The sequence below is a fragment of the Phragmites australis genome, chromosome 20 (assembly GCF_958298935.1).
Source record: "Phragmites australis chromosome 20, lpPhrAust1.1, whole genome shotgun sequence".
NCBI classification, from domain to species: domain Eukaryota; kingdom Viridiplantae; phylum Streptophyta; class Magnoliopsida; order Poales; family Poaceae; genus Phragmites; species Phragmites australis.
The window spans coordinates 12,042,414-12,066,016 of NC_084940.1; the positions used below are offsets into that span (position 1 = coordinate 12,042,414).

Sequence of the window (23,603 nt, forward strand, 5' to 3'; positions counted from 1 at the left end):
TCGAGAGGAATTAACAGATTTAAGGAAGCTAATTATATTATGTATTAATATCTTTATACTATGAACCATAACTATTTGCGTTCGAGATAGTGCTTATTGTATATCTAGCTAAAGCTTGGAGATCTATATGTTGTTTAGTATTTATGTTTAAATACCATTATAACCATCAACAACCTTATTCTTCTATACAATTGCTTTCCATGAATAAAATTAGTTTGTTAGTTTAAAATAAATCTTTATCTAGTTTGCTTGCTGATCTTGGTGGATATGGTGACATTAGAATACTTTTGGTAAAAATACTACAATTAATCTGTATATTTGTGATATTTTTATTATACGTGTAACTAGTGCCAAAGCTGCTTGGTTAATAACGACACCGTTTAACAACAAAGTCAAATGCAACACAGAAGCTTTATCTCATGATCTTGCATGCCGGAGTGTACAAGAGCATTTCTGGCTGAAATAGAACACACAAAGTAAATGAACTAGAAGTTAAGAAGTAAGACTAATTTAAGTTTTTTTGGTTTTTAATGTGCTGCAAAATTAAAAGTTTATTGTAAAAATCAACAACTAAAATTTGGTCATGTTTAGCACAACTTCTGCTTGTGGATTCTGGAGAATTCTATAAAAATTGTGCGAAATGGTAGGATTTTGCAGTAGATTATCAGTCAGCTGATTCTAAAAATAAATTGCACCATCCGAATAAACAGAATCTATTTTTCACATAATTTTTAAAAAAACAAATTGTATACTAACATTAACCGTACCAAACAAGACCTTCATTCAACAACTACAATTATTTTCTTAATCAACCAAAAGTTGTAAAGTCATATCCTACGCAAACAGGCATGTGAGCTGGTCTCGGAAGCGTAGTTAGACCATCTTCAACTATATTCCCTTCATTTTATTCCCTTTCTGATTTCTTTCTTCGTTCTCATTCTCTTTATTTTCTCTTATCTTTAACAGCTTCCTTTCGAGAAGAATCGTGAAGGGAAAGAAGAGAAAATTCCGTTCTTAAGAGAATGACATTAAAAATCCTTTCATAATAAAAAAAAACTATAAAAAAACCGTTAAAATACTAAAAAGAAAAAATAACTTCACGACAGGAATCCGACTTGAAAGAATTTCTTAGGGTTGGTCTTACGTAAGCTCAATGCTGCTGCAATAGCACTGTGCCGTCGGCAAGTGTGTCAACATGGTGTCGACATCTTGCTCTGGAGCTAGGTGGCCGTACGCCATTACTGAGGGGTTAGTACTCTGTCCGTGGATGCTTCTGCTTCATCGACTTTATTTACTCCACTGGTGGTAGCAGTGTACATGAAAGGAAGTAATAAAAGGCTAGGCTCTGACAGTGAGAAGTGAGAAGAGAATATATTGCTGTTGGCTGTTGGCTGTTGCCATTGCATTGGACAGCAGTATATATGGGGGTACTATTGAATATAGGGAAAACTGCAAAAACCCCCCCAAAAGTCACTTGGATTTTGACTTTCCCCCCCAAAAGTTGTTTTGTTGCAAAAAGCCCCCCAAAAGTTTGACTTTGTTGCAAAAAACCCCCTAAAAATTCAAAAAAATAAAAAAATCATTAAAAAAATTCTAAAAAAAACTAGAGACAATTCTAAGACCTTCTGTGAATTTTTTTTTCAAAAATAATATCCTTTGCATCATATTTCATGGAGAGGAAGTTTGGAAAAAAAAGAAAAATATGCAGCTCATTTATTAACTCATGTTATTTTAAATTTGTCATGTCTACCATTATTTTTCCTACACAAATAATTATTTAAGTAAACTAATAAAAGTGGTTTCACTAATTTTGGGGGTGTTATGGATTAGTTATGAATTAATCTATCTGCAACCCATCTACTGAATCCTGCACGTTACAATAACTATTTCAAGATTTCATGTATTTTTACAAGATAGAGGATCATGTAAGAAGACTAAAAAATTTTGTTTCATGATTTTTGGATTAGTAAATAATTAACTATGCATTTAACTCGAATTAATAAATGAGTTGCACGTTTTTCTTTTTTTTCAAACTTACTCTCTATGAAATATGATGCAAAGGATATTATTTTTGAAAACAAATTTCACAAAAGGTCTTATAATTGTCTCTAGTTTTTTTTAGAATTTTTTGTGATTTGTTTTAATTTTTTTTGAATTTTTAGGGGTGTTTTTGCAACAAAATCAAACCTTTGGGGGGTTTTTTGCAACAAAACAACTTTTGGGGGGGAAGTCAAAATCCAAGTGACTTTTGGGGGGGTTTTTGCATTTATCCCTTGAATATATTGCTGTTGGCTGTTGCCATTGCATTGGACAGCAGTACGTATGGGGGTACTACTTCTTGGCATGATATGCACTGCAAATAATTGATCGATTGATCTAGTTTGGCAGTACAAGTAGTAGTTCCCAGTCTATTGGAGCCTGATTTGTGTAGTTCGAACCGTACTTAGCAACTTGCATCAGTACCACCTGGCTAGTAATGGCGACAGCGGTATCCATGTGACTGATGTGAGTGAGCATCCACGGCACCGCATCAAGCTTTACTAGTACTAATTATGGTACTCACAGGCTTTATTACGAATTAGTCGTCGTAATAACATCCAGTTCGTGACAAGACCAATCCCAACAGCAACTCTGCCGAACAGTACATCTGCATCCAGCTGCTAGCTAAGCTGCAGCCACTTTTCTTTTCTTTTTTTTCACCTTCTACGTACATGCTGCTCGATCGGTACAATGATACCAACAATGATCGATAGCATCCGAGCAAGCAGGAACAATTTTTAGATGTACTAACATATTATACGGATCGATAAATCGATCGATCGGATTAAGCTAGTGGTATCTACGGCTCATGCAGCGATGCAGATAACAAATAGATTAAGCTGGTATAGCTAGTAAGGCTGCTGATGAGTGATCGATGAGCTCGGCGCTGGCTGCGTGTGCGCGCGCGCCTCGTCATGCCGCGGCCACCGTGCCGCCGGTGCCGGGCTTGCGGGAGCCGCGGCGTGCGGTGGGGGGCGCAGTCGGTGCGTCCTTGATCGACGTCACTGCGCACTTGTCCTTCCACTCCTCCTGCGTCATGTGCCGCTCCCTGCACTCCAGGCTGCAGAACGCCGCCTCGCCCCTGCCCAAAGGAAAAAAAAAGGCACAGTTTTTAAGGATTCGCGAATTAAGATTAGCCATGCAAGAACCACGCAGCTAGCGCTCACGTACTTGTACATGAAGGTGTCGCGGCCGGGGCCGAGGCGGCGGTGGCAGAGCCCGCAGGCGCGGAGGAAGGAGGCGGCCTCGGTGGCCGAGCAATCGGCCGAGTTCCGCCGGAGCCCCGCCCGCGCCGGCGCCGCGCGCGCGCGGTACGCCGCCAGCCAGTCCTCCTGCGCCGCGGCGCCGCCAACGACGCCGCCGGCGCCGCCGAGCGCGGCCAGCCAGTCCTGGCCTCCGGCACCGCCGTTGGGCAGCTGCTGCCCTGCCTCTGCCTCCTCGTCCTCCACCACCACCGCCAACGCGTCCGGCGGCGCGAACTCCGTCATGCTCGTCGTCCGCCGCATCGGGTTCTTGCTCCCCCTCCTACCCACCATCATCTCCCCTCCTCCTCCTCTTCCTCCAAGAAACACACCTCTACAGGCAACTGTCCTAGCACGACCGGTAAACGTGCACGTGCGACCAGAAGGGCTAAGGAAAGCGCACGCGTGTGAAGCTGCGAAGAGGAGACGAGGAGACGCCGGCCATGGAAGTGCAGGCACGAGCTCCCGCCCCCTGTCTCGCGCTTGCGTGTGTGTGGAGAGGAGACGACGCGGGGGGGATCTGCCGCGCGGACGTGCGGTGTGGGAGCTGGGTGGGAGGGAAGAGTGGGGGATAAAAGAAGGTCCAGGAGGATCTGGGCCGTCAGATGCGGCGCGATGGCCCGTCGGATCCGCGTCAGCGCTGCCCCCCTCCCCCCACTGATTGTTATTCCCTGGGGGTGCTTGTGTCATTTTGTTTTGTTAGGCTCCATCATTTCGGTTTTGTTCGCTTCTGGCACCCGGTCCGGTCCAGTCGGGGAGCTCTCGCCGCTGCGGAATTTATTTCATGTCAGCCTCATCGGTTTCTATTTAGATCTGTCAGGTTCCCTGGTTGATTTTGGGGTAGTACCGGTAGTGCGTATCAATTTGTGGTATTATGTGATCTAGAAGTTTCATGGAGAAAAAGAATTGTACCAATTGGCAGGTTGATGTATGAAAGGGGCGTTTCAGGAAGGGTTCTTTGCGGCGCGTGTTGGTGTGGCTGTAGTTATGTGTGGATTTGATTAATTCACTAAGTAGCCATATAATATTGGTTCTATTTTAAGGTAAACTTTTATAGATTATGTTTTTATCTGAGAGTTTATCTTGGGATTCATGTGAAAAAAGAATGACTACACTACCTACAATGACTGTTTTATCACGGAGTAGACTCCTTTGACTCTAATTGCACACGAATGTTTAAATCTTCTTTCGCACTCTCCTTTGTCATGAGATTATCTCACCGTAACCATGCATACATGTAGGATGGTGTGACGAGTTAAGTTTCTTTCACGGTTTATTGTGTCTTACACTACCTTCATCTCATAATATTTGTCTGGTCCACATACCTAGGAGGCACAGCACTTGAATATTTTTTTACGGAATTGATTGTTCTTGTTCTTATTAGTAGATGAAGTATTGATCTATCTAATGAGATCAAGCATGACACGATTCTACTAAATATTATTCAAGTATTGTGCCGCTTGGGTATGCAAAACGGAGGGAGTAGCGACCAACTCCCATGTCGGTGTGTGGTTTCCATAAGATCTTATAATTTCAGAGACTAGATTTTGTGATCATGCACTACCATCCCTCACTAAAAGAACAAATGTATAGTGTGTACACGACCTCTATTCTATAGTTACTATAGAGTATTACATAGAAACAAAATTCAATGAGAGTGAGTATGCAGAACTTGACACTACTTGCCCCAGTTTCATGATTTGATGGTTTCATATTTCATTTATGGTATATTTCTACGGTGCCAAGCTAAAGAAAAAATAGTATTGAAATTGTTCATATGATAAACATGGGGAATGGTGCACTTGAGTTATACAAGAAGCATGCAGTAGTTGTTCAATGAAAATATTCAAGCTTAAAGGCTGCTCTCATTATGGTCAACTTGCGGCTTCTGCTTGCAACGAAATCTAGCACTGTGTTTGGCAAACTCGTCTAGAATTAGACAAATTATGTTGACCCATGGTTTTCCATATTGCATTTTTCCTCATTTTAAGCCAGGTACTAAAATATCACAAATTTATGATACCAAAAGTGATTATCCCCTATCCACCAGGGATCAAACCCTATATTTACTCTTTGTGTGTCTCATCAAAGTGGAATTTTCTTTTAGTTATAAGTAACGTATTTGTAGGTAGTGAGATGTCCGTGATGACTTCATCAAACTTCAAGCTTCGTATTTTCAGTCTTCAATAGACGATAAGTGGTACTACGTGTGTGATATGAATATATATATATATATATATATATATATATATATATATATATGTCTACGAATTATACTGATGTTTTAAAAAAATTGATTATCCGAAATTCCCAATGCTACAAACTCAAAGATAAATGGAGCAAAGGTTAACCTGGACCTAATAAAGTGCTCCAAAGGGAATCGCTAGCGTGGGCTCGAGCTGAGCTGGATGACTCGGACTGGTGGAATATTGTGGGCCACACCGAAAAGGTACACCTCTCCCGCCTGGCGCACACGGCTCACGTACACGGACCTCAGCTTTGAGGGCCACATGTCATACACAGGTATCAACTTGTTTGGGGCCAGCTCGGTGGCCATAGCAGCGCCTGCGCGTTCGGAAGGGGTCGAGGTGCCGTTTTGGAGCCACGCGGGAGGGATCCACACGTGGCGGGCCGTTCTAAGGAGGTCCTGTGGGGCCCCTACCCAGGGAACTTTTGCTGGATCCACTGCGGGGGCAGATGGCCACGGGCAACTGTGTGGTTGTGCTGCCTAGATGCAAATATTTGCCTCTTTTGATCAAGACAAAATAAATTATGTTTTGAACAAAATTGGATCAAACATGTTTTCCAGTGCTATGTGGAACTTTTCGTTGGATCTTTGCAAGCGGGCAACTCAGGAGGCGACTGGCCACTTGTGGCTATGCTGTGCATGGACGTTGTTCTCAAGTTCATTCGGAAACATAGGCCATTCTCAAGATTACAAGAGTTGTTTCAGAGTATCTTAAGAGGGTCACAGTGGTTACTGGGCTAGTATGTTGTGTTGCCCTTATTTGTTAAGATTCTGCAGGAAAACAATTGTGAAAAATCTCGTAGTTGCACTTAATTGTGTTCCTCACATAATTTGAAGCACATTAATATCTTTGCTGCAACCCGTATTAAAAGAAACATAAGGTCATCTCGAATAGGGTATGTATCTAGTGCTACAGTATCTGAAAACACTGCAGCATTTTTATAGTAAAATACTGTAGCATTCGAATTTTCAGTTGAGGAGAGAGAATCTGCCATCGAATTCTGCATAGTACTGTAGCAACCGTAATACTGTTCATAGCACGCGACAGTACAGAAAAATGCTGTAGCACTCGAATTTTCAGTTGAGAGAGAAGCTGGCATCGAAATTTGCTTACTACTGTAGCAACCGCAATACTGTTCATAGCACGCGACAGTGCAGAAACACTGTGGCACTCGAATTTTCAGGTTGAGAGGATCTGGCACTCAAAATATTCCAAAACACTGTAGCAACCGCAACACTGTTTATAACACTCGACAGTACAGACAAACACTGTAGCGCTCGAATTTTCTCTCCGCCAAGCCTGTACTCAGTGCTACAGTGCTGCTACAGGTTGAGGAGAGAATCTGACACTCTAAATTTGTCGAGCACTGTAGCAATCGTAACACTGTTCATAGAGGTTGGCTATGGGTCCGGAGGGGAGAAGAGTAGTAGAAGGTAGAAAATAGGGTAGCTGTTGGAAATATGAAAAATAAAGAGTACTGTAATAGTGTTAGAGAATGCTGTAATAGTGTTATATGGGATGAATTTTTAGAGTATCTATTGGAGATGACCTAAGAAGATAAATACCAAAATTTATGAAAGTATGTACGCCAGACGAGATTACTCGTGAAAGACGGTAGCGCGGAACCCTCTCAACTTTTTTTCGTGAGGGAACCGAACGCCTCAAGTCCCATCTCTGTTCTTTTTACTCATCATTTAGAACATCAACATGATCTTTAATACATATATTTTAATATTATTTATATATTGTTTTTATGTAATTTGTTAAACATATAATCATATAAAAGTATTTTTATGATAAATTCAATCATATCATTTGTATGTGTTGAATCTTAGCAATTTGGTGTGTATTAATGATCAAAGTTTTCAAAATTTAATTACATGTATTCCAAAACGATATCTATTTCAAAACAGAAGTAGTAATTACGATATTCTAAGTTACTAGTTAAATGTTTGTGTTGCAACGGAAACTAATTTTTCACGTAATAATATAGTTGATTGGATGAATCTAATACCAAATATTACCATACAACTAATAGTAGCAATTTTAACTCCATCATGAAGAGTGTATGGTTTAGCAAAAAATATATCCAATTTTTTTATAGCTCAACATAAACTCATTATAAGATATTTATTCGAGCTAGTAGCAATTGCTATGCAGTCACACACTCACACTTGCAACTGCTAAGCTTCACAATCATGCTAGCAACTTAGCAAGTGTTTTGCATCTTGCTTGGTCATCCTCTCAAAATCCTGATATTTGACAACATAAATGATGTCATCATGTATGAGTAAAGTAAGGGATGTAAACGAAATAAGATAACACAAAGTAAAGGAACTAAATCAGGTGGAGAATCTGTTAAGCTATATGCCATTATCTTCACGTGTTAGCAAGTGAATTCAGGCAGACAACCAGTTAAGATATTTGCCATTATCTGCAATAGGTAAAGACCCTTTTTTTATCTTTTGAATGGAAATATTAAAATATAATAGGAGATAATTGTTCAATGTACCTATAACCACTGTAGTGCATGCTCCTCATATACTGGTAGCAATTAACATGTAGTCAACCAAAGATTAGCAACTTGTAAGTTCAATTTTTTCATTACCTCAAAGGAAATTTCAGAGACCCAAGAAAAAAAGAAGAAAGGAACTGCAAAGTATATGGATTTAGTAGCTACAACGTCCACAAAAAAGCAAGGTTGTTTAACAATAACGTTGTTCACATGCACAAATCGGTCAAGCATACATGCACAATTAGAAAGTCAACCAAAACTTGATCAATCAGGGAGAAAAATTTACATTAGAACTGAAATGAGCTGAAGCACAGAATTGTCCTAAACGGTTAAACAACAGCCCTCTTCACATGCACAGATGAAAACACCCGAAAAAGAACACCATGAGTGCATATTAAGTCATTTCAGGGAATAACAATACGGTAGAAAAAGAGAAGAAAGGGCATCGCCTACTGTTTAGCAGAAGGAGCAAGAACTGCACGGGCAGGAAGCCAGCAAGCAATGAACTCTCCAGCTCAATGGATACTCTTCTCTCCTCCTACTCCTCCACCTCGGCGACTCTGATTCAACTGTAGAATTGGAGCTGTCAAGTGTAGAATCAAGTAACATAAAAAACATATGGGTTTATTTAGCCTACCTAGAGCGTAGAATCCAGTTACAAAATTATTTAGCCTACCTGGAGAAATATGTTTATGTTACAGGAGTAAACCTAGGAATTTGGAAAAATATTATGTGAACTTTGTTGGCCCTCTTATGAAATCATCCATAATTATGACTAGAAAAGAAATGCATACATTGTTTTACTTAATTGTTTCAACAGTTGATGGCAAAAGAGAAATAATCCATGAGGGATATAATTACGACATAGCTGAATCGGGGAAACTAACAAAGCATAGTTTTAAGATAGAAAAAACATATTCTCTAATGAGTTATTATCCAATTAGCTATACATATCACTAACTTGGTGATGCAAAATAATCATGACTAAAAGATAAAAAATATAGTGTGCCTTTATGAATAACAATCACTATACCATCCTTTTTCATCTTTGATTCCTACAGTTGCAAGGAGTCATACCTATAGCTTTCGAGGAGTAGCAGGCCACCTAATGGTGAACCATCATACAACCATGTACACAAATTAAAAAGAGCATGGTGGCAAAGCTCACCAGCAAATGGAGCGGCTCAAGGACGGGCTATAGAGGCTCAGGGTGTTGGATCGGAGCCGAGGCTACGACAGTATGGTCAGCGGTTGCTTGCTCCGATGGGTCATCTGTGTGGCGTTACACCAGTCACACGAGCGACGGCTCCAATAGCACGGCTTCATTTTAGCAAATTCAACGATGGTTTGATTTAGCATAAGGACCTACGCACTTGCAAGGGAGTAAGGAAGATGATTTTGGAATCGACTCTGTGTGCGGAGGTGATCCCCGTGGCTGACCGTTTATATTTGTTTTCAATACATATACGGCGCACCCACCGACCCTCGAGCTTTTTTACCCTGCAGTGGACAAGAATCACCGCAACTTCTTGTCTATCAATCACTAGACCGAGTTAGGAGTTTTCAGACCATGTGGCCCTAGGGAGCTACTTACGATCGACGATCGTTGGAAGCACAAGAATGTTGCGAGTCCGCTGCGTATTATTTATTTGTTATTTGTTGCATGTTCTACATCACTTAATGTTCCAAATGATACAGATTGGTAGCATCTGGACTCCTACCGCTGTGTCGTTTGGTGGAGGCTCGAGCAATAGAGAACCTTGAGGCAACCGCAAGGCGATTCTATTTCGACTGCTCACTGATCGCTGCACTGGTCGACCTGTGGAGGCCTGAGACCCACACTTTCCACCTCCTATGTGGCGAGATGGCTCCAACTTTACAGAACGTAGACTACCTATTAGGCACACGGATACGAGGAGGCTGAGGCCATGAGGCATGCGAATGTTGAAGGCCTGAAGATGACGCTATAGAACCTCAATGAGAGTGGTGGGATAAGTACATCACTACGTGCAGTAACATGCAGGTTCCTCCACAATGCGTGTGCGACCTACCGGCTGTACCGGGGCCTATGGCATGTGGACTGGCACAAGGATACGTGTGCAGCAAGCCTTAACCCTATAGATGCAACTTTTAAGATATCCACTGGGAGCATCTGGATGAGAAGCCTCTATCATTTCCACCAACCTAGTAGAAGTTGTCTTGCACTCAGCAATTTATCTTTCCATAAGACATGCTTCATTTAGCGATGAGGTACTACATGCTATTGTAACTAATCGTAGATTGTCTAGGGATATGGTACGAGTCAGTGCTTGTTGCCTTATGTACTGTTCCCACATACAGACAAGAATGCTTACGATGAGCCTTATATGTGATGTACTTTACTTTCATCAATGAAATGGCTGGGATTTATCATTCTATCAATACGGTAGGATTCCATGCCTTCTATGCAGATGCAACAATAACTCATTACAGAACTTTTGCAGATTGAAATGACCATACCAAGCAATAATTTTCATAGGGAATCTCTGCCAAGTATCAATGTCATAATTTTTCCTACTTCATAGGGAATCCCTACTCATTTGTCCTTGTGCACAATACTCCCATGCTCTAGCTTCTTAGCAAACTCAGGATCATTCTTGAAGAGTATAGCTCCATCTTCAGGCAAGGCAGCAACCAAACTCTCAACATCCTCACCATTGCAATCAGTGACCATACAGACATCATGCTTGAATTGCTCTAGATCCGTGTACATGCCATCCTTGTTTTCAGATTGCAAGGATTCAATCTTTAACGAATATAGTTTTGAATTGCTGATCTTTAGGTGTTTTGCAAGCTCCTTCACTACAGCATCTTGCTGGTCAACACAAGCAGTCATTTGAGAAATTGTAATGAAATTGCCTTTTGAGCCTGTAGTGACTACAACCTTCAATCTAGTGCTTTCCAACAGGTCGTTCTAAGCACTGCTTCCAACATCTGGACCTGTAGGAACCATCTGAAAAGCTCCTATATACAACGTCATATGACTCACCAGATCAGGTGGTGGCCATGGCTAGGAATCAAGAACACGAGCAGCCACAACTCTTGACATGGCAGCAATCCGATGAGGAACACGACATTTCCCAGACCTTGACATTGCAGTGAACACGACCTTGACCAGTGAGAACTCCATTGGCACGTGGACGACCAGGATGCCCATCTTTCCGTGGCCTCCAAGGCTCTCCACCACCGAGTGGCCAACCAGAGTCCTGAGAGAAATCTTGCCGCCAATCTTGGCATTGTCGTAGTCGACGAAGCTGGCGAAGGTCGGCCTGTAGAGGTTGTCGACATGTGATGACATGGACGAGTTGTTGCACCTGAGGACGACGTGCTTGCCGCCGTCGCCACCCTTTGAGACGCGGAAGAACGCAACAGTCTGCTCCTCGAGCGAGCGCTTGAACTCAGCGTGCTAGGCATGAGAGGAAGCCGTGAGTCGGCCGCGAACGCGTTGAGCTACGGCCGGTCGAGCGGGCTAGCGCGGCAGAGGCCACCACACGTGCACGGAATGATGATGGTGACGTCGCCCACCACGATGTTGTTGATGCCTGCGCGGAGACATGAGGAGCTATGGAGGGCCGAAGCGTGCGTCGAGGAGGCTGAGGTCTCACGGCGCGCGGCGAGAGGGGGCTCTCAGGGTGATTGGGGCATTCTGTTGAACGGTTGGCGGGCATTTGCTCGGTGAAGTGGGTGTCCGCTGTAGCAGTGGAGCCGGTCGCCAACGAGCTCGCGAGGGATCCCGTGGCGACTCCATAGAAAAGGCTTGGTGCAGACGCCACAACAGAGATGGTGCAGACAGTGGATGCTGACACATCGATATCGCTGGTGGAGATGGCCAAGGGAGAGGTCATGGAGTCCCCGCACTTCATGTACTTGCGGATCTTCCTGAGCACGACAGTGCCGAGGCGGAAATGGCGCGGCTTCTTCACACCGCCCGTGGCTGAGGCCGACTTGCACTCTGTCTACTTCGCGCGAGCTGTCGAAGCTTGTTGGGAGCCGATGGGGATTTGGGGCAGAATCGGAGTGGACTTGAGCTCAAGGGTCACGACGTGGTCCTCCTTAATACGGGCGACAATCACCATCGAGGAGGCAACGACGGTGGTTGCCGCTGGACTTGAAACAACAACAACAGAGGCTAGTGAGGTAGTAGATGTAGGGAAAGCTAGTGGAGAGGTGAGGATGCGGTCCCAACAAGCGTACAACTCATTCAGCTTCACCATCACCCGTGCATACATTACCTCCTGCTGCTGCTCCATGGATTCCTCAACCGACACTTGCTCAGCGTCGGCACGAGGACAGTGATGAGGTGAAGGTGGTGGTGGATGATAGTATCTAATATCAATTGTCATGCACCTCAATCGATCGGCAACTAATTCACACACAAGCACACCGATTCAATCACTCAGATGAACAGCTTAGGTACCTAAGTCAGTACACAGTACAGTCTCATAGGAGAAGAGCAGCAAGTCTAGACCGGTAAGTGATAGAGGTAGAGCAGCAGCAGTATGAGAATCAGAGAGGAGAGGAGAACTCATGTGGTGTTTGGATATTTGGAAATGAAAGGAGGGAATGGGATATGATGGCTAGGATAGAATTGAACTCATGTTTGGTTTGAGGGAATAGGATATGAGAGGGGTTTGGGAATGGGATATGAGTGGCTCATTTCCCACACATTGAAACCCAGTGGGGGAGGTGGGTTATGGCTGGGATATGGGAGCTTGCTCTCAACTACCCAGTAGGGAAGAAAAGAACCAGTCGAGCAATGTTTTCAACTTTAATTTTGTGAGGGGCATTTTGGTAAAATCAAAATTGTATCCTACTCCCTAACCCATTTCATACCAAACACTGGATATGGAATAGATTTTGATATCCCTACCCCTAACCTAGTCTCATAACCCATTTCATATCCGTATCCCAATCCAAGTGAGCATCCAAACGCCACCTCAGAGAAGAAGAGGACCGGAGGAGGAAGAACAGTAGAAAGGGTAGAGCCGGTTGGATTCAACAGCTGCCCTTTGCTCCCTTTTGTAGTAGTCTCCGTGAGCTGTGGGCCAAATGGACAGCATGGAGGCCGCTACCTGACTCACAGGCAATGAGCGGCCGCGACCACCGCCATGCCCCGCCGCCGCACCGCGGCCACGACGCCGCCGCGGGCACTGCCTTCTCCAGTAAGAGGAGGAGGTGGGGCGGGATGACGGGAAGCCCCTGCTCCATGGTCTGGAGGAGGGGCGCCTACGAATCCACCGCCACCGGCTCCCCCTCCGCCGCGGCGGTGGCGGCACATGCAAACCCCAATGCCGATTCCCCGGAGCCCCCCAACCGCGCCGCTTTAGCCGCCGCTTACTTCCAGCAGCAGCAGCAGCAGCGGCCGCCCTTCCGGCCCTCCTCCGCCTCCTACCGCCAAAACCCTACTTACCGCTCCCACCACCAGCAGGGGTGGTCTGTGACCGTGAACAACCCCGCTTTGAAGGCAGCACTCGCCGCGGCGCCGTGGCGCCGTAACTGCCCCTCAACAGGGCTCGAGAGGGTGGAGGTGACTGTGCTGAAATGTTTGATGCGGAATTGGTATCTTTGCCCCCTGTTTATTTGTGTATTCTTTGGCTGTTTACTGCCTTTCCCTTTTCACATTTGACATTGGTTCATGCAGGTGTCCCGATTGATGATGCCATTAGGACAACCACCGAATATTTTGAATCCAACATTGGTATAACTGGAACGGGCCTTCGCAAGTGGAAAAATCTATTTCTCTGAAGAGACTTCATGACTGTGAAGTATGGGTAACTAGTCAATTTTCAGCCAAGCAGTTCAGTACTCTTGGCCATGAGAGTTTCCTCAAGTTTTTGGAAGGACATGGTCATGACATCCCCCCTAAGTTGAGTAGTTTCTTAAACAGGGAGCTTTCGACTTCATTTCAGGATGTTTCTATGGTGCAGCAACAAATTGGAGTTTTACTCTACCAAGCTACCAAGCTGAGAGTATCTGGCTGGAGAATGGAAGATTTTCAATGGAGAGTATCATTATGCTTCTAAAAAGGCAGTTCCCAACAATCATCATTGACACAGCGCAAAATAAACTAGGAGGACTTCTTGACACTATTGAGGCCTAGAGAAAGCGCATATGACAAACACCATCAAATTTTCCATCTCACTCTTGGAGAAACATTGGTGTGGTATTTTGCCTGCCAATTCTGATAATGCTGATGTGTTGAGGAATGATACTCAACTATCTTATCCTGCGTTAGTCTGTTCACAGGCAATTAAATGCTTACTCAAGGTCCCATTGTTATTCGATCTGCTTCTTTGGTCTAACTGGGATCTGCATTTTGTTCCTTCACTGGGCTCCTTCATGCAATGGTTGCTTAATGCAGGTTCAATTCAAGAGTTGTCATTCATTGTTACAACTGATGGTAGGTTCATTAGAATAGATCCATCAGCTGATCAGCCACCATTGACCAGTTTTTAGAAGCCATCATTCAACAATCACCATTTCAAGTGGCAGTGAAGCTGCTTTCTTTGGTGCACATTTATAATGGTTCTAGTAATACTCCAATTTCCTTACTAAAGTGTTACGCGCAACGGGCAATAGATGTTATAATGAACAATAACAATGATTTATTCAGAAGGAAAAGTATCTGTGTGTGAGGAATCCCATGATCAAAGTGCTGAGCATCGTGGCTGCTCAACTTGCCATATTGGTCGTTTTCAAGGAAGCTCTAAGATGCCTTCTGCAAGAAGAATCAGATATGAAAGCTTATCAAACGTGGACAACACTATTCAGTTGATTGCGAAATTTATACTCGATTGCCTTGGTCATCTACCTTCTGAATTCTGGAGTCTTGCAGCAGATATACTATTATCAGGACTTCGTACTGTTACTAAGAATTGCTATTCAGCCATCTTACATGAATACACTGGAACTCTGCAGCTTTGCATGCTTCATAATATTGTATTATCACTGGGAGTTGCTGAATGGGTTGAAGCTAGTCGTGGGTTCTGCCTAACTGAAGATGTTCATTCAAACAGAGAAATTAATTCCTCTTCACACCATACATCAGCTGTACCTGAAGATCAACCACATGAAAAGTCTAGCATGCCTACTGCCATGGACAGCGACATGATGAATGAGAGAAGTAAACCATTTCATAGCCTAGAGGATCAAAGTGTTACTATACATAATGAAAAGCAGAAAGTGTTAGATCCTGCTGGAACCAACAAATCCATGGCAGAGTTACAAGCTAACAAATTTTCGGCAACAGGAGAAATGGATCTTGAGGAAGCAACCCTTATTATTGAAACCATACGCCGTGATGAGTTTGGTTTGGATCAGACACCTAGTAATACCGATAATAGCTTGTTGAAGAAACAGCATGCTTGACTTGGCAGAGCACTTCATTGTCTTTCACAAGAGCTGTATTCCTAGGACTCTCACCTAATTCTTGAGCTGGTAAGCTTCACCCCATGCATTCCTCTTGTGCTTTATTTCTTTTGTGTGCATGTTGGTGGCGTGGTTTGTGTAGAGGGCTGGAGATATTTATTTGCTGACCTTATCGATACAGAATGCTGATGATAATACTTATCTTGAGGATGTTGAACCAACATTGGCGTTTGTTCTTCAGGAGAGTGGTATTGCTGTTCTCAATAATGAGAAAGGCTTTTCTGCTGAGAACATTAGAGCATTGTGTGGTGTTGGTAGTTCAACAAAGAAAGGATCAAACGGGGGCTATATTGGAAATAAGGACCTTTGATTCAAATCAGTATTTCAGGTAAGTATAAACAGAATTAGTCATCAGTTATCATAGTAATACTGTATATTATACATTTCTGCTATCACACACGTCGCTTTCTTCTCTTAGTCCAACTGATTACTTGCTTCCTGCTTTTTCACACTCAGGATAGAAACCGCCGGCAGTTCTTTGCTTCTTTTCTGTACTTCTCCTTTCACTAGTTTTATTTTTTCTACTTCTAAAAGATGGAGTTGGTGGTTGGTACATTCTCTCTTCTGCCTGCTTCCACCTCTAAAAGACACCTGATACAAAAGGGAAAACTGACTCCTATAATCAATTCGGAAAACCAAATTCTACCTCCTTCTGTATTCTAGGCATCAAATCACCTCTTCCTCCGACCCATTCCCGGAAACTCCCTATTAATCTCTTTCTAAATACTATCAAACTCACCTCTTATCTCTTGACACAAACTCCATCAACTTACTCACCCATTATATGTTAGAACTTCCCTTCTAGTCCCAATTATTTAAGTATCTGACACCCATTAGGACAGCAAGTACAATCATTGCCCTTGTTGTGCTGGCACTGTCACCTACATGCCACACATCACACAGCAGGTTAGAGCCATGAGGAGGTGCTCTAGGCACATCGTGACTAGCATGAACCTAGAGCTGAGCGTGACACAAGGACATTTTTGAGGCAGCAGGAGTGGTGCAGGCCAAGCATAGGAGCGGAGGTGCTATGAGGCTGGGTTGGAGCTTGGCCGTGTGCGTTGTAGGCTGATCACAGCAACGAGGCACAATGTAGGCCTAGTATGCGGTGGTGATACAATGGGTTGGCACATGTGGCAATGAGACCTGCTGGCAGCAGGGAGCAACTGCCAGTTGAGGGCTGTGGTTGTAATTATGTTTACGTTTCTACTTTCAAGGGGACTAAATGGTAACTTTTAGAGATGTAAGGCTGGGGCTTGAAGTTCTTGCGAATTGGCACCGTGATCACCCTCCTGGTGATCACGGCAGAGAGGAACAGGGGAGGTGAGAGCAGGAAGACAGAGAGAGAGTAGGAGAAGGAGGAGGGCATACATGAGGGTAGGAGAGAGCTGATAGAACAGGGAGAGATAAAGATACTTTTGTATTGATTTTGCTTACCAATAAACTAGCCAATGCCAACTACATATAGCCGGCCAAATAACAAACCTAATCCAACTCTATCAAAACCGAATCCTAATCTATCTCTATCAGAACCGAATCCTAATCTATCTCTATCAGAACCGAATCAAACTAAATCTGGTACTAACAAACTGATGCTAACTAAATCCTAATCTGGACTTTATCTCCTGCCGCCCATAACATAAGGACTGAAAAAAATTAGACTAAAAATCAGAAGTGTTATTGGGTTTGGAGCAGCACTATGAGTTCTTTTTTATCCATAGCAGCATATGGGCATTGAACCTGTCTTAAGAATTCCGAGTTTCATGTTGAATTGAGTACTATCCTATTTTTGTCAAATATGCATATTTTCTGCAGGTAATTGATGCTCCAGAGATCCATTCAAATGGTTTTCATGTGAAATTCGACATTACAGAAGGCCAGATTGGTTTTGTCCTGCCAACTGTTATTCCACCTTTTGATGTCAATTCGCTAAGTAGAATATTGTCTGTTGAAGATAACAGGGGCGGATGTTCCTTCTGGAACACTTGCATTTTACTCTCCTTCAGGCCACAATTCCGTGAGGGTAATGGTATGCGCTCCATTGTATCCTTGTTTTCAGAACTTGACCCATCTCTGCTCCTGTTCCTCAAACCGAAACGCATCAAATACAAAAGCTTGCTCGATCAAACATTTCTGGTTATGAGAAAAAAGTCTCTTGGTGGTGGCATTGTGAGGATCTCACATTGGTTGGTAGTAAGTAAAATTACAGGGCTCTATTGTCTGTCATGATGTATGTAGTACGGAGATAGCTATAGCATTTGCTTTGCAGGAGACTGAGAAAGGAGAGCATGAGCCTTATTTAAAGCAAGAACCTGTGTTTGCTTTCCTTCCTCTGAGGAACTATGGTCTTAAATTCATTCTTCAAGTAGATTTTGTTTTACCTTCTTCCAGAGAGGAAGTGGATGCCGATAGTACTTGGAATCAATGGTTGTTGTCTGAAATACCTTCTTTATTTGTTAGCACGCAAGGATTCTTGTGTGCTCTACCTTGCTTCCAGAGGTGCCCTGGAAAAGCTGTGACAGCCTTGATGAGTTTTGTTCCTCTAGTGGGAGAAGTTCATGGTTTCTTTCATCAGCTCCCCTACTTGATCCTTTTGAAGTTGGAGGGCTCCAGTTTATAATGGGTACACCCATGTAAGACGCTCCGGGGTTGGGACGAACAAGCTAGAATGCTATTGTCGGACAGCTTACTTCATGAACATCTCGGACTTGGATATCTATCAAAAGATATTGTTATATCTGATACCTTATCAAGGGCCCTAGGTATTCAAGAATATGGACCAAAACTTTTGACTGATATTATATCATCTATTTGCTGGACTGAGGGTTGTATCAAGTCACTGGGGCTGGAGTGGTTATGTGCTTGGTTTGTTACACTTCATACGGCATTGTTGTCACATTCTACTAGGAATCTTCCCTTAACAACAAGCCTTGAAAGTGATATTCTATGTTCTCTTAAGAAAATTCCATGGATCCCACTTTCAGATGGCTCATTTAGCTCTGTAGCAGATTGCCCTTTATGGTTGCCTCATGATCTTCTCAATTCTGCACCTGAATGTAAATTTGACACGCAAAACTTCCCATTTCTGTATAGTAAACTTCGAACTGTTAGCCCTGACATTCTCTCTGTCCTCTAAAAATAGTTATGTCATGGAAGCAATGAGAATGAATGAACTTACAGACATTCTGCTGAAAATAGGGGTATGGAAGTTGTCTGGACATGACATTATCAAAAATCACATCATGGTGTCCCTGTCTAATGTTATAGATGCTAATACAAACAAGAAAATGATGATAGAATAGATGAGTTTTATCATGCTTCACCTTCAGTCTTGTAACTCTGAGAAAGAAGAGATCATGTCAGAACTACGAAAGAGGCCAGTGTTACTTACAAACCATGGCTTTAAGTATCCAGCTGATGTACCGATTCACTTCAGTAAATACTATGGAAATTCTGTGGACAAAGGCAAGCTGCTTCAGAATGTAGATATCCCATGGATTGAACTTGATAGTTGTTATTTGACGCATCATGGTTCTGATTTGTCATTTGACTCAAAAGAGGTGGAGGAAGTTTTTCGAGGAGATGGGTGTGACTGATTTTGTGCAGCTAGTAAAAGTTGAAAAAAAATATATCTGAGGTTGATTATGCCCTATCTGGTACCCCTTTTCAAGGTGGCATCTCTGGAACTCCCTGTATTGTGTATGACTGGGACTCACCCGAATTGGTTACTGCCCTGTTTGGCATAGCTTATTGTTGGCTTCTGCTTCTCAGAAGCTATAAGTTAAAACAAACCGACTGATTTATTTCTGGCTTTTGAAAAGCTGAAAAATTGGCTTCTGATGAAATAAACTAAAAGTTGATAAGTTGACTGAGAGTGGCTTTTTTGAAAAACTGGTGTGCTGAGAACTTAAAAATTTCTCGTAAAGGCTAACAGCTTTTGGCATAAGCCATAAGCAGCTTTCAGCAAAAGCTCATAAGTTTCAGCTGTGCCAAACAAGGCCATAAGTTATCATTATTTTCTTCAAAGAAATACCGATAAAATTGTATATATCTTATGGAGGTTCTTGACCAATACTGGGATGATTATTATAGTGCAAAATCTAGATGTCTCACAAATGCAACACACTGTGGTGAAAACATACCATTTGTGTCTTCCTTTATGAAGTGTGTGCGAAACTTCAAGTGGATAGCATCAAGTATGGATGAGGATCTTCATTATGCAAAATATCTATTCTATGATTCTGAAACTGTGCACTCTCTTCTTGGTAGTGTGGCGCCATATGCTGTACCACTGGTTAGTAGTACTTGATCTATGCCAAACTATGTTTTACCTTAGATGCCTCACCTCATTACTACATAACAGGTGTCTGAGTAGATCACTAAGGAAGGACATTGGATTCAAGATAAAGGTATCCCATGGTGATGCTTTAATGATTCTGAATTACTGGAAAGCATCACAGGCTCCTTTTAGTGCAAGGTACAGGATTTCTCCATCTATGTTTAATGAAAAGAAAAATGATACTCCCTCTATTGCACTATTTCCATTATCTACTCCTACTTTAAGGCTGTGAAAAAGGTTGAGTTCCTTGTTTATGTCTTCTAATAGGGTTATGTATGGGCCAGTACCATTAGTGTTTCTTAGAATTGGTGCCTCATTAGTCTATATGCATTGTTTGTTTGGACGAATATTGCAAACAACGGGAGTAATTGCTCAATGTGTAATGACCATTTATAACAGTGTCTGACGCCATTTACCTCCACTGTATTACTCAGAGATTTGGACGCGTGGGAAGAAAAGTGAGGCCTAGTTAAATAGGTGCGAGATGTTTAATTAAAAATCACTCCCCTAGAAAATTATGTGATGTGCAAATTAGAACATGGGAATATTTTGTAGAATTACTTGTTTAGATATCTCTCAATTCTCCAATTATATCATAAGAATAGAAAAACTATCTAATATGCTTGTTTATAGTGTAGAATAATTGTAGAATGATCAGTACTTGAAACTTTTCCAGATATTCAACAGCACTATGTATTTTTTTTATTTTTCTTTATTTTGTCTTTTCTCATCATAAATTAAGGAAATCTCTACCTGTTTTTCCTTCAGCACGGACCAGATGTGCAAATTCTATACCTTCTTGTCAGAAGGTGTGGCTGATGGAGAGATCAACATAAAATGGGATTTCTTATCAATTTTCACACCATTACACCATCCAAGATCTAGTGAGCTCGTTCCTGGGAATTTTGTCTCCAAAAAACCTATATTGGGATGACCCAACAGGCTGTTCCAAAACGATACTCATTTCAACAAAGAAGAGGGAATGTTCCCAAGAAGAATGCTCTGTGCAGCCTACCCAAGCCTCCACAAATTCTTTACTGAGATATGTGGCGTGCCAAAGAGTCCAACAACATCTGAGTATCTCGTGATACTGTTACAGCTATCAAATAATGCATTGCCTTCACAAGTAGCCAATCATGTAAGTTGTTTCATTACCTATGCTTGTATAGTGTAGAGTTGGCTTGTCCTGTCTAATTTTGATCCTAATCAGCCATGATTGAAAAATGAAATAGTGGAGGGCTTGTCATGTCTTATAGGGTGATCTCCTTTAAGTTTGTAACTCCCACTTTCTAACTCAATTTAGGTATTTCGTGTATTTGTGAGATGGGCTAATGATCTCAATTCTGGAAGTGACAAGACAAACGATATCTTGTACTTGAAAGAATCACTTTAAAAGTTGGAGACAACGGTATTGCCAACCCTGGTTAATAAGTGGGTGTCTCTCCATCCATCTTTCGATCTTGTTTGCTGGGTGGATGATCATGAGCTCAAGCAGCAATTTCAGAACTCTTTCGAGATTAAATTTTTACAATTTGGTAAACTTTCTCTTGATGACAAGCAAATGCTACATGGAAAGGTTGCTGACTTAATGAACATCCTGGGTATTCCGGCACTTAAGAGTAGCCTATTCCGGCACTTCCTAGTTCTCATGCAGGCAGTGCTATCTGGATATTGTTCAATCCACCATTTAGGTCTAAGATTGTGAAATGAACATCACTTTCAAGATTAAAAACAAATAAATTCTTATATGTTCTATAACTTGTACAAGTTACTCTATAAGAACAAAAAAAAAAAAGGTAAGTAGCAAAGGAAATTCCATTTATATATATATATATATATATATATATATATATATATATATGTTTCTATTTTTACTCTGCATAATGTATGGCAATACTTCTGCAATAGCCCAGAGGCTTAGTTTTCATCAGATGGTGTTGACTTCATCACTTTAAGTTGTCAAGATGTAACACAAACACGCCACTTAATGACATTACTTAGATCTGTTTCATAACTGGCTAACAGCATGAGTTTGAGTTAGGTAAGAAACTGTAACATAGTTGATAGTTAAATAAACTACATTTAGACTGCTTTGCTAGGAAACGAGCTTATAAATTTCTATAAATTACAAGGATGATACTCGATATACTATATTTGGTATATATACTTCGTTTCCAATTATGTGGATTCAGACATGCATATGTTTTTACTCACTAACCCTCCAAATATTGAGTTCATCGCAAGGAAGTTGCAATATCTATGTCATGTGTACGCATACTTTAGGGTTTAGACTTACCAATACAATTCAGATCTTTGCTAGGTCATCTGTCATCAAGCTGAAATTTCATTTCTTCTGTTACTGATTTGCCAGGGAAATATTTTATATGCTATGCAAGAAGCTGATTCATATTCACTTTTCCTGGAACTTTCTAGATTGTTCTTTAATGGATCTACTCATCAGCACTTTGCAAATTTTCTTCTCATAGTCAAATCCATGGTAGAATCTGAATCCACTGTGGAAAAAATCGAGCGTTTTATTGTTAAACATCAGAAGGTGCCTGAGTTGCCTGACCAGGAACCTGTTTGGTCCTTTCCTTTCTTGATTGCGGCTGAGGAGGTCTTCACTCCTGAAACACTTGAGTTCCAACCTCCATTTGAATTCAGTCACATCCCTAAGAATGAGAAGAACCCAGGAATCATATAAAACTGGCCACCCACTAATTTGAAAACAGCTCCTGATCTCACAACCTCTCACAGAAGCCACCAAGAAATAAAGGTAAATGATGTTGAACCTTTGCCAGAGTGTGGACACAAAGATGACAATGAAGTTCATGACAAGCTTGAAGGGGCTTGTAATGTAAAAGAGAATTTAATACCAGATGATATTTTGATTGAGGAAAATACAATGGCAATTGGTGACGAGCCTGTTTATTTTGACCTGGAGACTGGTGGTAGCTTGCAAAGTCCGATTGATGAAACTGAGCTAACTGACGTTGGTGGGAAACTAGCTGATGTTGCAGATGAGAGGGATTGGCTTGACTCAGGAGCTCCAGATGGATGCCAGTCAAGTACCGACAAACTTGGTGAAGGCATAGTTCACAAACCAGATGGTCGGTCAAGAACTGGCTGGCTTGGTGAAGCTCCAGTGCACCAATATTTCGTTGAGCACCTAAGATCGAGTAATGTCAAGTGGGTGAACGAAGATAGTGAATCTGGGCTGCCTTACGATATTGTCATCACAAAGGGTGATGCCACAGAGTATGTGGAGGTGAAGCCCACTGTTACTCCAAAAAAGATGTGGTTTTACATCACACTTAGGGAATGGCAGTTTGCATTGAAGAAAGGGGATTCGTTTACTATCGCCCATGTGTTGTTGTTGGGTCAAGACAAAGCAAGCATAGTGATGCTGTAAAACCCACACAAGCGTTGTTGTCAGAAGGATCTGAACCATACTATCTTCATGTCCAAGAAGCACAGAGAAATGAACCAGATTTCAGTTACATTGAAGCCTGATGGCAAATGATCGTTTGCCGGTTGGAATTCTACGAATCTACATCTTGGTATGCCTCTGTCCCTAACCATGCCCCTGTGCTCACCAACTTTAGCTCTTATATTCGGTGTATATATCCTAGTTCTCTAACATGTCCCATTTGGTCGATCATACCTCACGTTTCTGGTGACCATAGAAGTCGTAGTTATTGAAACCTTGTCTTGCTACTAATTCGAGGTTACCATGTGCTATTGTGTTTTTT

At 42.1% G+C, this 23,603-nt stretch overlaps 2 protein-coding genes and 2 pseudogenes across 2 annotated transcripts; 3 read left to right on the forward strand and 1 right to left on the reverse strand.

The window, feature by feature from the left end:
• Positions 1-2,550: 2,550 nt before the first annotated feature.
• On the reverse strand, positions 2,551-3,827 carry LOC133902153 (FCS-Like Zinc finger 6-like). The gene is made up of 2 exons (XM_062343754.1): positions 3,211-3,827; positions 2,551-3,121 (listed from the first exon to the last, which is right to left on the reverse strand). Exons 1-2 carry the CDS (start codon positions 3,576-3,578, stop codon positions 2,953-2,955), a joined length of 537 nt encoding a protein of 178 aa, XP_062199738.1. The 5' UTR covers positions 3,579-3,827; the 3' UTR covers positions 2,551-2,952.
• A 9,194-nt stretch (positions 3,828-13,021) lies between these two features.
• LOC133902405 (uncharacterized) lies at positions 13,022-14,506 on the forward strand. Its single transcript, XM_062343987.1, has 2 exons — positions 13,022-13,643; positions 13,726-14,506. The coding sequence occupies exons 1-2, from the start codon at positions 13,171-13,173 to the stop codon at positions 13,736-13,738; spliced, it is 486 nt and encodes a 161-aa protein (XP_062199971.1). The 5' UTR covers positions 13,022-13,170; the 3' UTR covers positions 13,739-14,506.
• A 289-nt stretch (positions 14,507-14,795) lies between these two features.
• On the forward strand, positions 14,796-15,641 carry LOC133901461 (protein NO VEIN-like; annotated as a pseudogene).
• LOC133901462 (protein NO VEIN-like) lies at positions 15,436-23,263 on the forward strand (annotated as a pseudogene).
• Positions 23,264-23,603: the final 340 nt, after the last annotated feature.